Source organism: Engystomops pustulosus, chromosome 8, assembly GCF_040894005.1.
Source record: "Engystomops pustulosus chromosome 8, aEngPut4.maternal, whole genome shotgun sequence".
In the NCBI taxonomy this organism is placed as follows: Eukaryota; Metazoa; Chordata; class Amphibia; order Anura; family Leptodactylidae; genus Engystomops; species Engystomops pustulosus.
The window spans coordinates 86723226-86740470 of NC_092418.1; the positions used below are offsets into that span (position 1 = coordinate 86723226).

The 17245-nt window shown below is 39.4% G+C and overlaps 1 protein-coding gene across 3 annotated transcripts in view; it reads left to right on the top strand.

The window, feature by feature from the left end:
* CCDC141 (coiled-coil domain containing 141) overlaps positions 1-17245 on the top strand; it is a 116257-nt gene that overhangs the window by 52952 nt on the left and 46060 nt on the right. For all 3 annotated transcript variants that reach the window (XM_072121600.1, XM_072121602.1, XM_072121601.1), the window contains exons 7-11: positions 1977-2171; positions 6751-6920; positions 15769-15910; positions 16217-16333; positions 16850-17041. In XM_072121600.1, the coding sequence (XP_071977701.1) occupies positions 1977-2171; positions 6751-6920; positions 15769-15910; positions 16217-16333; positions 16850-17041 (816 nt within the window). The remainder of the gene's footprint in view (positions 1-1976; positions 2172-6750; positions 6921-15768; positions 15911-16216; positions 16334-16849; positions 17042-17245) is intronic.

Genomic DNA, 17245 nt, shown 5'->3' on the forward strand with positions numbered 1-17245 from the left:
CTCCATCATTATTTCCTATACTGCCCCTCCATCATTAATTATTCCCTATACTGCTCCTCCATCATTAATTATTCCCTATACTGCTCCTCCATCATTATTTCCTATACTGCCCCTCCATCATTAATTATTCCCTATACTGCTCCTCCATCATTAATTATTCCCTATACTGCTCCTCCATCATTATTTCCTATACTGCCCCTCCATCATTAATTATTCCCTATACTGCTCCTCCATCATTAATTATTCCCTATACTGCTCCTCCACCATTAATTATTCCCTATACTGCTCCTCCATCATTAATTATTCCCTATACTGCTCCTCCATCATTATTTCCTATACCGCTCCTCCATCATTAATTATTCCCTGTACTGCTCCTCAATCATTATTTCCTATACCGCTCCTCCATCATTAATTATTCCCTATACTGCTCCTCCACCATTAATTATTGTCCATACTGCTCCTCCGTCATTAATTATTCCCTATACTGCTCCTCCATCATTATTATTCCCTATACTGCTTCTCCATCATTAATTATTCCCTATACTGCTCCTCCATCATTAATTATTCCCTATACTGCTCCTCCATCATTAATTATTCCCTATACTGCCCCTCCATCATTAATTATTCCCTATACTGCCCCTCCATCATTAATTATTCCCTATACTGCCCCTCCATCATTAATTATTTTCTATACTGCACCTCCATCATTAATTATTCCCTATACTGCCCCTCCATCATTAATTATTCCCTATACTGCCCCTCCATCATTAATTATTTCCTATACTGCTCCTCCATAATTAATTATTCCCTATACTGCCCCTCCATCATTATTATTTCCTATACCGCCCCTCCATCATTAATTATTCCCTATACTGCCCCTCCATCATTAATTATTTCCTATACTGCTCCTCCATAATTAATTATTCCCTATACTGCCCCTCCATCATTATTATTTCCTATACCGCTCCTCCATCATTAATTATTCCCTATACTGCCCCTCCATCATTATTATTCCCTATACTGCACCTCCATCATTAATTATTCCCTATACTGCCCCTCCATCATTATTATTTCCTATACTGCTCCTCCATCATTAATTATTCCCTATACTGCCCCTCCATCATTAATTATTCCCTATACTGCCCCCCATCATTAATTATTCCCTATACTGCCCCTCCATCATTAATTATTCCCTATACTGCTCCTCCATCATTAATTATTCCCTATACTGCTCCTCCATCATTCATTATTCCCTATACTGCCCATCCATCATTAATTATTCCCTATACTGCCCCTCCATCATTAATTATTCCCTATACTGCCCCTCCATCATTAATTATTCCCTATACTGCCCCTCCATAATTAATTATTCCCTATACTGCCCCTCCATCATTAATTATTTCCTATACTGCACCTCCATCATTAATTATTCCCTATACTGCCCCTCCATCATTAATTATTCCCTATACTGCCCCCCCCCCATTAATTATTCCCTATACTGCACCTCCATCATTAATTATTCCCTATACTGCTCCTCCACCATTAACCATTTTATTTAATGCCCCCATAATTAATTATTTTTTTCATACCAGGGCCCCCCGGTCGCCAAAATATATTTGCTGCTGGTCCAAAAAAAAAAATCCTATACTCACCTCTGGCAGCGGCTCCCGAGTCTTTTATCTTCGGGCTACTGTCGGCCGGGATGGGGTGCGCTTCCGGCCACATCGCTCCACCTGTAATAATAGTGCTCGAGCGGCCGCGGTCCTCAGCAGGAGCCGCTGGCGCTGCAAGCGCTGGATGCGGCGGGGGCCGGATAAAAACGGTCGGGCCGTAGTTTGGAGACCACTGGTCTAATCACTATAATCTATAATCTGTAGCGAAAAGAAGCAGCGGAAGTAACACCCCTGTCTACGTACCTTTGCACCCCAACTGCTAACTTCTGGTTTTCAATTTTTTACTTATTTTTTTTCTTTAAGGAATGGACTTCTGCCTTCCAGAAGCTAAAAGCCGAGGCTGAATGTCTGGCCGCCCGCAAGGACTGTGCAGATGTAGAGAAACTAAACAATTCATGTGAAAAATTGAACGCACTTCATGCTGAATACTGGAAGCGGATGGATCGGAGGCAAGCGCTTTTACTGGAAGCCAATGACTTTTTTAAAAGCGTCAACAAGGTAAGGAAGAGGGGAAATGTGATGCCTGGCGGCCGTCCTGGTGATGGGAAGGCTTTCAGGAGCTCTAGCACAAATGTGGAACGTTTTTATAGTGAATTGTAGTATATGGCGTAAAGTATCTAGAAATAAATTCATGGCATAGGGAAGTTACATAAAGAACCTCTCGTCTAAAACCAGTGCTGATGCATTAGTGGGGTGCACAGTACAATATTACCTGACAAATACCTTCCCTTTGCTTAGTTTTTGGACGAGATTAATTTAAACTCTATACACTATTCTTCAATGGTAAATCCGCACAGGTTATCCACTTCTGCATTGGCAGTAGCTTACTCCTCACGATTATGTCCCCTCTGGCCCCTGCCTTAAAGGGATTGTGCCAAGTTGGATTGTTATCCTCTATACACAAGATGTTGATTGTCAAGGGTCCAACTGCTGGAACCTGCATCGATCATGAGAACTGGACCCCCAGCAATCACGTGAATGAAGGACCCTTTCCCCTAATTGAATTACGCAGAGGTTTAGCATGTGTGTTACCGCTCCATTCAGTACTATGGCGGTGTGTGCAGCAATCAGGTATTTCCAACGTTCTTATAGATGGTGAATGAAGGTGCCAAATATAAATGAGCGCTGTGCTCATCAATTTCCTGTACTCCTATAGTGCTGAATGGAGCGGCAAGACCCATATTTTATTGTTTCTTCATTCAACTACTAAGAATGCACCTTTCTGTACAGTAGGGGGTCCGTTTTTGTGACTAGTGGGGGTCTGTCTGCTGGGGATGACAATCCAACTTGATACAATAAAGAAAACTTCTAAATGTACAAGCCATGGCCTTGATTTATAACCACAATGGAAAATATCTTTGTAAATTGAATTTTTTTTCTATTTTTAAGAAATATTGAAAAAAACTTATAGAGCAGCAATGCAAACATCCTAAATTGAATATAAAATTATAAAAATCATATGAAATGAAGTGCTGAGGTGCATATATAGCATCAGAGTACAATGGCTTTGATAACCTTTAAATATTACGAATGCAGTACAATAAAAAGGCCAGAAGATGGAGCAGTTATCTCCACAAAGCACCTGCACGGCTGTGATATGTAACACAGGGGCATTACTGTAACATGTACCCCCTATAGTACTTGGAACCAAGAATGATGCAGACCTTACACAATTTTGGTGCAGTGTCTTGGAGTAAACTAGATCTCCTACAGAAGGTGGAAAGTACTTGACAGTCTTATACTACCAGATTTAGACACAGTGATAATAATAATTCCTTTATTTATGTAGCGCACACAGATTACGCAGCACTGCACAGAACTTGCCACATCAGTCACATAAATCTTGTGCAGAATCAGACTGTCTAGGTACACTCTGCACTGGGCTAAATGCAACAATATGATAAATTTCTCCCATTGATATCATGGTACAGGATAATACACATAGTGATGTCACAGTACACGTATAATACACACAGTGATGTCACAGTACACGTATAATACACACAGTGATGTCACAGTTCATGGATAATACACACACTTATGTCACAGTACAGGGATAATACACACATTGATATCACAGTACAGGGATTATACACACAGTGATGTCACAGTACAGGGATAATACACACAGTAATGTCACAGTACAGGGATAATACACATAGTGATGTCACAGTACAGGGATAATACACATAGTGATGTCACAGTACAGGGATAATACACACAGTGATGTCACAGTACAGGGATAATACACACAGTAATGTCACAGTACAGGGATAATACACACAGTGATGTCACAGAACAGGGATAATACACACAGTGATGTCACAGTACAGGGATAATACACACAATGATGTCACAGTACAGGGATAATACTCACACTGATGTCCCTGTGCAGGGATAATACACAGTGATGTCACAGTACAGGGATAATGCACACAGTTATGTCACAGTACAGGGATAATACACACATTGATATCACAGTACAGGGATAATACACACAGTAATGTCACAGTACAGGGATAATACCCATAGTGATGTCACAGTACAGGGATAATACACACAGTGATGTCACAGTACAGGGATAATGCACACAGTGATGTCACAGTACAGGGATAATACACACAGAGATGTCACAGTACAGGGATAATACACACAGTGATAATACACACAGAGATGTCACAGTACAGGGATAACACACACAGTGATGCCACAGTACAGGGATAATGCAGACAGTGTCTTATTCCCCACAGAATAGCTGTGCTGTATTTTAACCACGATAATAGTTCCACAGTGCCGCTCTGCCAGTACACAGGGACTATTGCATGATACATAACTATGATGTTCAGAGTCCCGTCCTCTGCACTGTGGTCAGAGCACTAAATGATCCATGATTCATAGATCAACCACGGCAACGTGAAACTTCCCTTTCCTCTAGTGTTAATGCTCTATGTGTCTCTGGTCTCTGGGTGCAATCACACGAGAACATCTGCTGCTTTCTGCAGCTGAAAAGCAATTTTATTCATCTTGCATTTGCTCCATTTACAACAGGTACAGAAAGTGTTCAGACCCCTTTAAATTTTCATTGCAGCCAATTTGTAAGAACAAAAAAGTTCTTTTATTTGCTCATTAATGTACACTCTGCACCTCATCTTGACAGAAAAAAACAGAAATGTAGATATTTTTGCTAATTTATCAAACAAGAAAAACTGAAATATCACAAATACATAAGTATTCAGAAGCACCTATAGAGCTAGTACAGCCATGAGTCTTCTTGGGAAGATGTAACAAGTTTTTAACACCTGGATTTGGGGATCCTCTGCCTCTTCCTTGCAGATCCTCTCCAGTTCCCTCAGGTTGGATGCTGAACGTTGGTGGAAGCCATTTTCTGGTCTCCAGAGATGCTCAATTGGGTTTGGGTCCGGGCTCTGGCTGGGCCAGTCAGGAATGGTCACAGAGTTGTCCTGAAGCCTCTGCTTTATTATTTTAGCTGTGCGCTTAGGGTCATTGTCTTGTTGGAAGGTGAACTTTCAGCCCAGTTTGAGGTCCAGAGCTCTGGAAGAGGTTTTCATCCAGGATATCTCTGTTCTTGGCCGCATTCATCTTTCCTTCAATTGAAACCTGTCCTGTCCCTGTCCCATAGCAGAATGCTGCCACCATCATGTGTCACTATTGGGATCGTATTTGGCAGGTGAGGAACAGTTCCTGGTTTTCTCCGCAAATACCACTTAGAATTAACACAAAATGTTAAATCTTCTCATTGGAGCAGAGAATCTTATTCCTCATGGTCTGGAAGTCCTTCATGTTTTTTTTTTTGCAAACTGTATGCGGCTTTCATAAAACCCCGACTGGTGGAGTAATAGTTGACTTTGTGGAACTTTCTCCCATCTCCCTTCTGCATCTCTGGAGCTCAGCCACAGGGATCTTGGGGTTCTTCTTACCACCTTGAGGTACCTCTCTCACCAAGGCTCTTCTCAGTTGCTTAGTATGCTGGATGGCCAGGTTGAGAAAGAGTTGTAGTCATTCCAAGCTTCTTCCATTTAAGGATTATAAAGGCCACTTTGCTCTTAGGAACCTTGAGTGCTGCAGAAATTCTTTAGTAACATTGTCCAGATCTGTGCCTTGTCACAGTTCTGTCTCTGAGCTCATTGGCCACTGTGAGCTCTTATATAGAAACGCGTTGTCCTACCTGTTTAATCTAGTCTTTTATGTAAACCAGTTGTGACAATAAATGCTCATTATTTATTATACAAATTTACTTGTATCACTGTTAAGCAATCAGACCAACCTCTGCCATTAGCAGCGCGACCGATTACTGGTTACTCCTTCCAGAAAATTATCTGTTACTTTCAGGGTTTCTTCCCTGTTAACCAGAGGACGCAGCAGCTCTTGTCAAACTACACCTCTGAGATTCCCATCCACACAATCCAGAAAGGCCCTCATTCAAAAACATCACCTTCCCATACCCATGGAGCGCGGTGTTACCCGCTAAAAACTACTCTAGATGACAGGAGTGTGTCTTTCCTAATCAAGTCCAATCAGTTTAATTAAACACAGCTAGACTCCAATGAAGGAGTAGAAGCCTCTCAAGGAGGAACATAAGGAAATGGACAGCATGTGAGTGTCACTGCAAAGGGTCTGAATACTTGTGACCATTTGATATTTCAGTTTTTCTTGTTTAATAAATTAGCAAAAATGTCTGCATTCTGTCAAGATGGGGTGCAAAGTGTATATAAATGTATTACCCAATTGCTCATTAAATGTCTGGATGTTCTGTTTTTATTTTTAACCGTTTAATGCTGTCCACTGTAAATTTGCAGTTTAATAACATATCAAATGACTACAGAAATAGCAGAGCCAGTAGATGCAGAGCAGAGATTGTGATTCAGCACTCTCAGTATGAGTAATAAAAGCTCCTATATAATAACTTAAACACTGTATAAACAAGTTTAATGTCACATACATCCCTGGGATGTAAATATCTCAGTAGTATCATGATATAAGCCCATAGGATTCCCTAAAATACCAGCTCTTGTAAGGTCATGAATATTTTAGCTGGATAGATTTTACCATTTTACAGGCTTTTGACAAGCTTGGAAGCATGGAGTCATATCTAAAACAACTGAAGATGCAAACTCTAAGAGGACCTGATCTGGCGACAAAGCAAAAGGAAGCTGAAACTGAGATCCGAAGGTGCACTGCTGAGGCTTTCCACAAGGGGCAGGCTCTTCTAAGAAATTCACCTTTCAGGTCAGATTCTTGGTTTGCTTTTTTGGTTTAATTTAGCATAAGGGTTTTTTTTTTTTTTTTACTTAAATCTGTCAAAGCACTATTCTGTTCCTGCCTTTCATTTGGTGCAGTTTGTTTTTTTTTTGCTCCTTTTACCTCCTTCCATGATGGGTTTTGCTGGCCTAGTTCAAGCCGCAAATCAAACAAGCACATCAGTGCAAAACAACATATGGAATAGGTACAAAAAAAGTGCAAATAATAATAATTCCTTTATTTATATAGCACACACAGATTACGCAGCGCTGCACAGAGTTTGCCAAATCAGTTCCTGTCCCCAATAGGGCTCACAGTCTAATCAACCTACCAGTATGTTTTCAAGTGTGGGAGGAAACCGGAGGACCCGGAGGAAACCCACTCAAACACAGAGAGAACATACAAACTCTTTGTAGATGTTGACCTGGACAAATAAGGTGCAAAATACCAAAAAAAAACACAATGAAAGAGAAAAAAATAAAAACAACTATGATAAATGACCCCCATGACTTCTTTCAATAAAGAAATATGGGATAATAATTATGAACACATTAGATTTGCATATCTTTACATAGTGTTACAATAGTAATACCATTTCCCCCTTTATATATCCTGATTCTACAACTCACAAAGGTTTTCTTCATGCATTTGCTTATGTTATTTTTTAAAAAGAACCGGTCTTCTTTTAAAATATGTCTCCCATATTTTTACATTATGTACCTCTGTTATTCCTCTAAAATATTTATGAACATATTGAAAACTGGGTGTTACCATTCCTCTTGGCTTGTGTCACTATTAGGGATGCACCGATACCAGAATTTTGAGTGTAATATCAATAACTGGAGAAGTATCATGATACTCGATACTGATACGGTTACGTGAGGCGTTACATTGCGTTTAGAAATGTAATGCAAATGCCTGGGGGCGGGGCTCAGAACTAGCGCATATCTGTTTCCAGTTAAACATATGTGATCAGTAACAATCAAGGTGAAGGCTGTCCTGGTAATGTTTATATAAAATGTATAATTTATTTTGTGTCTTATTATATTATGATTAATTCAATTTAACTGTATATATTATATGTAAAAAAACAGATATGGGGCAGATTTACTTACCCGGTCCTGTCGCGATCCCCACTGTGCGTTGTCCGACGAGGATTCGGGTCTGCCGCAATTCACTAAGATCGCACGTCCAATTTCCTTCATGTGTCGCTTCCCCGCTGAGTTCCGCCCGAGTTCACCTTCTTCTTCCTGGTGCATGTAAGTGCGTGATCTTGCGACACAATTTCGTTTTTACATTCCGCGGTTTGTCCGAATCAGTTGGGTTGTCCAACGGCCTGCCCCCTGATTTGTGTCGCATGCAAGCCGGCGTCGATGCACCACAATCTGATCACGTGCGCCAAAAACCCGGGGCAATTTAGTGCAAAAAGGAAATATTTGGGAAACCCGACAGAATCGAGGTCCGCGGACCCTTAGTAAATGTGCCCCAATGTTTTGTGGTTTGTGTAAATTAAATGACCCGTAACCTGATATGTCCTTAGTGTTCATAGTACAGAGTGTAGCTTGCAGGAGATCCCCGCTGACGGTATGGAAGTGGTAGCAGCACGAGGCACCTGTTTCCCTCAGTTCACTGTTATAACAGGCAGCACTGAGACAACATCTCCTCAATAAGCTATGTATATCATCTATGTCTATACAGCAACAAACCAGCCTGAGGACAGTGACTGCCTACAGGAGGCGGCAACAGATGTCCAAACAAAACTGCATGAAGATCAGGAGGAAATTTAGCCTGTGAAATATTTAGACAGATTAACATTTCATCCTTTGATCTATGTTCAGACTTGGTTTCTTTGCCATACCTTATGTTTAAGGTAAGCATGAATGAGCAGTCAAGACCCAATCGTATATATGACAACTGCTGCGGTAGAGAAACTACAGATAATAATCATTCAAGATCCTTTTTGCTGAAGCACCACCAAATTTTTTGTAGGATACAATATGGGTCCGAAACTATTTGGTCCGAACCAATGTTGCTTTAATTGTTGTGGAAATTGGTATATAATTCCTCTTAGGGCTCTTTCACATTGGGGTTGTTTTTCGCGTCTGTGGTTCGGTGATTTCCATGGATGACTTACAAAGCCATTGTTTTCAATGGGTGTTTTCACATCGGCTTGTATTTTCACAGATCCGTTGTCCATTCAGTTTTTTTCATGGATGCGGATCACAAAAGCCCATAAAAGTCTATGGGTCTGCAAAAAAACTGGTGAAACGTTTGTTTTTTCACTGATGAAGCAGAAAAACCAGGTGTGATGTTTTCAAAGCAATGTTAAACATTTAGTTTTTTTTGTGGATGCGAAGATAAAACGGAAGCAAAACGGAGACACGACAGAGACAAAAGGCAACAGATGCACAACGGGAGCTGAGCACACGCATCACATACATCAAGTTGAAGCTATCTCTTAACACAAATTTAAAAAAAAAAGCTACCATCTTGTTTCTTTAATTTCCTACAATTGTTTTAAATATTCAGTTATCATGAAATGGAAACCTTACAGATGAGTAGCTTAAAGGAAACCTACCACTAAGTTGCGCAGGCGCGCGTGTGCCGGAGAGCTCGGGGACGTCACCGGCTCTCCAGCACTTTAGAATCCGGCGCACGCACGGGCGCACGCATGGTGCGCCATGCCCAAGTACGGTCCGCCGAGTTATAAGTTAATACAGGCGGTCCCCTACTTAAGAACACTCGACTTACATACGACCCCTAGTTACAAACGGACCTCTGGATATTGTTAAGTTATTGTACTTTAGTCCTAGGTTACAATAATCAGCTGTAACAGTTTTCAAATGTATCTGTAATGAAGCTTTAGTGTTAATATTGATTCTTATGACGACCCAACATTTTTAAAATCCAATTGTAACAGAGACCAAAAAAGTTCTGGCTGGGATTACAATGATAAAATATACAGTTCCAACTTACATACAAATTCAACTTAAGAACAAACCTACAGACCCTATCTTGTATGTAACCCGGGGTCTGCCTGTATAACTTATAATTCTGCGATAGGGGCTTTGTTCCCCTAACAAAAATATGCTGTGGCACCAGCTCACCCTGAGCTGGTGCCATGTATATGTGTATAAACCTACCACTTTTAAGTGGTAGGTATCCTGTAAAGACAACAGAATCATCAAAAGTCCTTTGGAATCGACAGATCTGTTAGAATTCTATTCTTATCCATTATATACCAGATTTGTCCAAATTGCATCAGAAAATATTCAGATTTGATTTTGTGCCTCAAAATCAGAGGATTTGTACCAAATTCACGAATCAATAAATAGATGTGTTATGCTGCAGCCTAACCCCTGCAGATCAAGCCCTGGTGGCCTATCCTCTTGATGATTGAGGGGGAGGGGGGGGGGGGGGAGAAACATACCATTGGTTATCCTTTTTTTTCTTTCAGGGAGGGTCAGGTCTCTTTTCAGATACATTTGGCAGCAGTGTTACCTCCTAACCCCTTTGCAGAACACATGCAATGCTTTGCTCAGCTGTATGGGAGAGTAGATAATGTTCATACAACCGATAGCTTGTGTGTATGGAGATCAACGAGATTACAAAGATTCTGTGCACATTCTGCATGGAAATTTATATGATCTGCAGATTTTAAAATCTGCAGCTTGTGAATTTTCTACTTTGGACGAGAGATTAGAAATCTTTTGTAGAAGGAATATATGACATGAGGATTTACCACAGATTTTCTTTGGATTTAAATTAGAATCTGGTGCAGATTTTCTACCTTGGCCAGATTTATCAGACATCATCTATTTCATGGAGTATGTCTAGAAAAAAAACTAATAAAGCACAAGGCTGTTTTCACTATTGGAAGTCTTTGTAGATGGTTAACTTGGTTTGACACAAATAGTAAATTTCTGTGTAATATTTTGCCCAAATATCTACCCAAAGTGCATTGTGGGACCCCAAATTCTTACATTTTTGCTAGTTGACAATGGGACGTTTAATTATTTTTTTGGCATGGATTTGGCTGGATGTTTTATAAACTGTTAAAATGATCATAACTTCCATAAAGAATAATTTTGTCATAAAAGTAATTGATTTGGTATGTTTCTGTAGTGAAATATGTAAAAATATACCATTTGCATCCTCTTCAGCTTCAAATAGGGCAGAGCCCTCCCAGAGCATCCAAAAATTCGGGGTTTTCCATATTTGGCCCTTAATGACCCACTCTGCATATAAATCTATGTACAGATGGGAAATATTGTGTCAATTTTTTACACAGTGCCTTGTGTTACATTCATGACATGTGACCAGTGACATCATCGCAGGTGATGAGGAGTAGAAGTCCATGGAGGCTGGAACTATTAAACTAATACTTTGCTTCATTATCTACTTCATTATAATTCTGCCTAATTTTCATTCAGGCTATTTTTCTACCGTAGTTACAATGGATATTCTTTCATAGATTCATAATTGGCTACATTGTACCCTAATGACCCGCTCTGCATATAGATCTATGTGATTCCTAATGCAGATGGCTGATATTATAGGACGAGATGAGCAGAGCACCAGTCATAGCAGAACACTTCACTGCATCTGTTCTCCAAACTTGGGACCAAACAGGATTTCATTAGTTCATTTAATTATTGTGATAAAATATCATTACATTTTGTACACTCATTTTTATCATATTAAATATACAGAAAATTCCTTAGGGTTTTCTGGTAAATAGATTATTACTGTTGGCAGTGGTAGCAACAACACAAAAAACAGTATGGGAGAGAATTTCATACAGTATTTGTTTCAAATTTGCACATTCTTTTTGGTGCAAACTGCTTGCACATGTATTTATGAAGTGTCACTGCTGCAATATACCTGATGCGACACAAAATTCTGCACTAAAAGGGCAGTTTCAGTGCACAGTTGGACCATGCATGTCTAACAGAATTGTGTGGCACCACCTATGTTAAAGGTGCACCAAAAAAAGTTGGTGCACTCTGTCAGAGTGCGTCAGATTAATGAAGAACGTGCCCAACAATTCACTTCACAGTTTGTAATGTTTATGATGAATGTGGGCCTTTGTGTTATTTTGCTCACTGTATTTCAAAGTAATGAGAATTTACTGTATACACTTTGCTTTTTGAATCTTCATAAATTGATAAACCAAAACAATACCAGGATCACAAGAGTTGAGAGTAATCATAAAAAACAGTTTTCTTCTTGGAAGACCTTTCTCGCCCTACAATACAGTATTTCTAAACAGGAAAATCTATTCACAAGTCACTGATGGATAATATGACAAAATGGTGTTGATTTGTTGTGCATCGGGACAGTGTTTGTTCCTTAGCTGTGTATGGCAATATAGTATTTTTTTTATAAAAGGAATCTATAAGTGACATCTTCTGTCAGAGGTATATGACAGCAACCACCTTAAAGGGGCTGTCCACTTTAAGCACATTCCAGCAAATAATTGATATTGTTTGTGTAGAGAGGTTAACCCCTAGGCGCACCAGGACGTTATAGAACGTCCCCGGGGCTAGATGCTTAGCGCACGGGGACGTTCTATAACGTCCTGCTTCTGGCACCGGCTCACAAACGGAGCCGGTACCAGAAGCAGCGGCTGTCAGCTGTCTAGTACAGCTGACAGCCTGCGCTAACACCCGCGATCGGAGCCGGCTCCGATCGCGGGTGTTAACCCCTTACACGCCGCGGTCAAACATGACCGCGGCGTGTAAGGGTGTTTGCGCTGTGGATCGGATCCCCCGTGCCGCTTACCGGGGGATCCGATCCACTTCTGGGCAGCTCCGAGGACTGGCATGTGCCCCGTAGCTGCCCGGTCTCCATGGCAGCCAGACCCCTTCCGGGTCTGACTGTAAACTGTCTGAGCATGCGCAAGCTTGCTCAGACAGTTTACACTGCTCTACAATAAAATAGTATTGTAGAGCAGTGTATTGAACTTAAACCAGTGATCAGAGCATCACTGGTTCAAGTTCAAGTATGTATAAGTAAAAATATGCAAAAACACTTAACACTACACATTATAATACATAAAAAATAAATACATAAAAATATAAGCCCCTAAAATGTCACTTTCCCATAAAAACACTTAATAATGTATAAAAAACACAAACACACAAAAAACCCCGCATATTTGGTATTGCCGCGTCCGTAACAATCTGTATAATAAAACAGAATCGTTACTGGACCCGCGCGGTACACGCCGTGGAAAAAAAACGCAAAAACGTTCCGAAAAAAGATAATTTTTAATTAATACCCTATAAAAAAATGCTCTAAAAAGTAATTTAAAAAATGTTATGCACTCCAAAATAAGCCCACTAAAAAGAACAACTCTTCTCGCAAAAAATAAGCCCCTAACTAGATTTGTCAGCCGAAAAATAAAAAAGTTATGCATATGAAAAGATGATGATGCTAAAATGAACAAGATTTTCTCCAAATTGGTTTTTATTCAGTACAATTGAATAAAATACACAAAACCCCCACATATTTGGTATCCCTGCGTCCGTAACAATCTGCATAATAAAACAGAATCGTTATTAGATCCGCAAAGTTAACCCCGTAAAAAACAAAACAAAAAAAAGCTTCAGAAAAAAGATAATTTTCAATTAATACCCTATAAAAATGCTCTAAAAAGGGATTTAAAAAATGTTATGCACTCTAAAATAAGACCACTAAAAAAAAGAACAATCCTTCTCGCAAAAAATAAGCCCTTAAACAGATTTGTGAGGCGAAAAATAAAAAAGTTATGCATATGAAAGACGGTGATGCTAAAAGTAACAACATTTTTGCCAAATTACTTTTTATGCACTAAAAATGGGAAAAAAATAAAAAATCTATATAAATGAGGTCTTTTTGTAATCGTGGCGACCCATAGAATAAAAATAATATACTATTTTTATGGTATGGTAAACAGCCAAAAAAAAAACCCCATAAAAATCTTCCTGAAAAGTGATGATTTTCATTTCCTCCACCAACAAAGAGTTAATAAAATCTCACCAATTAGCCTATAGATTCCCCCAAATTACGTACCAGAAAAGTGCATCTCATGTGGCAAAAGAAATAAGCCCCTATAGGTCCACATTAAAAAAAGAAAAAAATTATAGCCCCTACAATGTGACATAGCAAATCTGATCTGGATGGCGCCTCCTTCCCTTCTATGCCCGGCCGTGCGCCCATACAGCAGGTTACCACCACATATGGGGTATCCGTGTACTCGAGAGAAATTGGGTAACAAACTTTGTGGAGCCTTTATTCATTTAATCCATTGTAAATGTTTAATTTTCCACCCAAAATGAGTGTATTGTGAAAAAATATTACAATTTGCAGACTGCACCTCCATTTTGTTTTAACCCCTATAAAACACGTAAAGCGTTAACAAACTTCTTAAAAGTGGTTTTTCATACGTTGAGGTGTGTAGTTTCCACAATGGGGTATTTTACGAGTCCCACTATTATTTAGGCCTCTCAGTGTCAATTAGAAGTTGAGCAGGTCCATCTAAATACGGGTTTTGGTGATTTTACAAAAAAATTGAAAAATGATACCTAAATTCTGAGCCTCATAACATTCTAGTAAAATATGTGGAATCTTAAAAAACCATGCCAACATAAAGCAGACATTTGGGAAATGTAAGTTATGAATTTATTTGGGAGCTATGACTATCTGCATCAAAAGTAGAGAATTTAGAACGTTGAAAATAAAGAATTTTTCCAAATTTTTGCCAAATTTAGTTTTTTTTCATAACTAAACACAAAAGATATCATCGAAATTTTTAAACTAATTTGAAGTACAATGTGTCACGAGAAAACAATCTCAAAATCCCCTGGATATCTCATAGCGTTCCAAAACTATAACCACTTATAGTGACACAGGGCAGATTTGAAGAATGGGGCTGCGTCCTTAAGGCCAATATAGGCTGTGTCCCCTAGGGGTTAATTCTTAATTTGTTTATTTATATAGCACACACAGACACATTTCCATTATATTTTCTGTATCAATTCTTTATGGTTTTTCTAAATCTCCGCTTGCTGTCATGCAACAGGAAGCTTCATTCATTACTTCCTGTGGATAACCAGCGGTCCATGATCATGTGATGCCACACAAGTCCATGAGTCATGAGCATCACACAGCTCTGATAACACTGTGATATAAAGGGCCGTGCACCTGTGTGACATCACATGACCATGGACCAGTATTTATCTACAGGAAGTAAAGAATGAAGCTTCCTGTTGCATGTAAGCAAGTGGAGATTTATAAAAAACAGAAGCCAGAAACCTCTCCTGTTTTAGTGTCTTCTATAAAAATGGACATTTGCATTCACATCAACCATGTAATATTCTTCAGAGAACTTAATTGCGGTGAGGTCCTATACAAACTGCATTGTAGAGATATACCCCATTGACAAGGAAAATAGAAACGCCCATTTGTCAATTTATTTATCAATATGCATGAGGAAAGGCAGAATGCAGAACTTTAAGAAAAGGTTCTCTGGGTATGCCATGAAAAATACTTTGAATTGTTCTGTGTTAGCCTGGCATAAAATTATTTAGAATAATTATCTAAATTTCTTTTTTTTGGATAAACATTTTTTCATAAAAATGTGCATTTTGTGAACCAGTCCTGAACTTATTTTTATTATTAAAAATGAAATGTTGAATAGCTTCTTCAGGACCCAGTGAGTGCTGGGGCATTAGTTAATACAGTTCTTGGAGTCCTGACTGCATCTAGGTAAAGTTCTTCTCATCTCATGTTTATTATCCTGGCTATTACCCAAGGCCATGGAGGTGCTAACAGCTGTATGCTTCATATTTAGCCCTGGGATGACTGGAATTCAGGAAATGATTGGATACCTTCAGAAAAGAGTAGATCAGCTAATCAGCCCGGGTCCTGCATCTATGGAAAATTCCCTCAAGCAACGGGAGATAACGGCATCACTAGAGGATCATCTTAAGAAGGTACGGAAAGTGCAACGGTCCCTTCTCTTATATTGTAATATAAAAAGTTATGGGATTTTGGATCGAGGGGCCACACACTGCTTAAACCTACGCCAAGCTTCCCACTCTAAGGAAACTACATTGATACCAACCAAATATGGGTGTTGGCCCAATGGAAAGGACATTGGGGGTGGTTACAAACACAAGATTAAGGCATACATTAAAACCTACGGCATCATCAGTTGGATCTTTACTATGGCATTTCCTTCTGTTCCTTGTATGTTACTGACGCTGTACAACAATATAATTTCCATTTTTGTTTTGTAGATATCTACATGGATCTACGATATAAATTCGGATTTGGAAAATAACAGCAATCCAGACAGTATTAGTGAATGTGAGGATGTGCGGTATAAACTCGGAGAACTGGCTAAACAAACAAAGGTGATTTAATAAATAACATATTGGAAATTTACCATCAAAATCCATCATGGTAAACCAGGGGCACTTATGCATAGATCCCGGCACCGTGACTGTGGGCATCTTCTTATGTTTGTTATACATGACCTACTTCCTTCTAAAATCAACTTTAACAATTATGCTAATGAGCCTGAAGGGCTCCGGGGGTTGTTACCAGAGCTCATCTGTGCTGCAGATTCACATGTTGTTACTTACTTTTCCCCTCTAAATGTGTGCTGAAACTTCCACTAATGCAGTGAAATCTGGCAGAGGGAGGGTGAAGTGCTGATGGAAAAGAGGGGTGGGGAGACAGTCTAACAGCCTGTGAAGCAAGAGCATTGAAGAGATCTGGCAACCCTCTCAGGAGCCCTTTGGGGTAAAATCCTATTTTAGAAGGATGGAGGCCGTGGATAACAAATATAAGAAAATTACCACAGTCACAGAGCATGGATCCATGAGGAAGTGTCCCTGGTTTATCAACTTTTTCATGGGTTTCAACAGGAAGCTTCAAAATTTTTGGAGTCTACAACACAACTTATAAGAGAAGTAACACAGACAGCGTCTTCTGGAGGTGAAGCATTTTCAAACCAATTTCGAATTCTGGATGAAGAATTGAAAGTTCTGGATCAAAGAATTGATGAAAAACTAGAAGTTATAAATGTTTATATTGCTTTTATAAAGTCTTCCAAAGAGGTAAAGCAAGTTTTGATTGTATATTGCATTTTCTGCATTCTTGGCAAAAATTTGGCCCTGTATTTACATTCCTTGACCAAGGCACATGATTGGTCAGTGACTCCCTGGCATCCATCATCAAAAACATATGCCCCACATAATGCAATGACAATGCAAGAAGGGGGGGCTTCTTAATTTGTCATTATATGACCACCTAACTTCTTC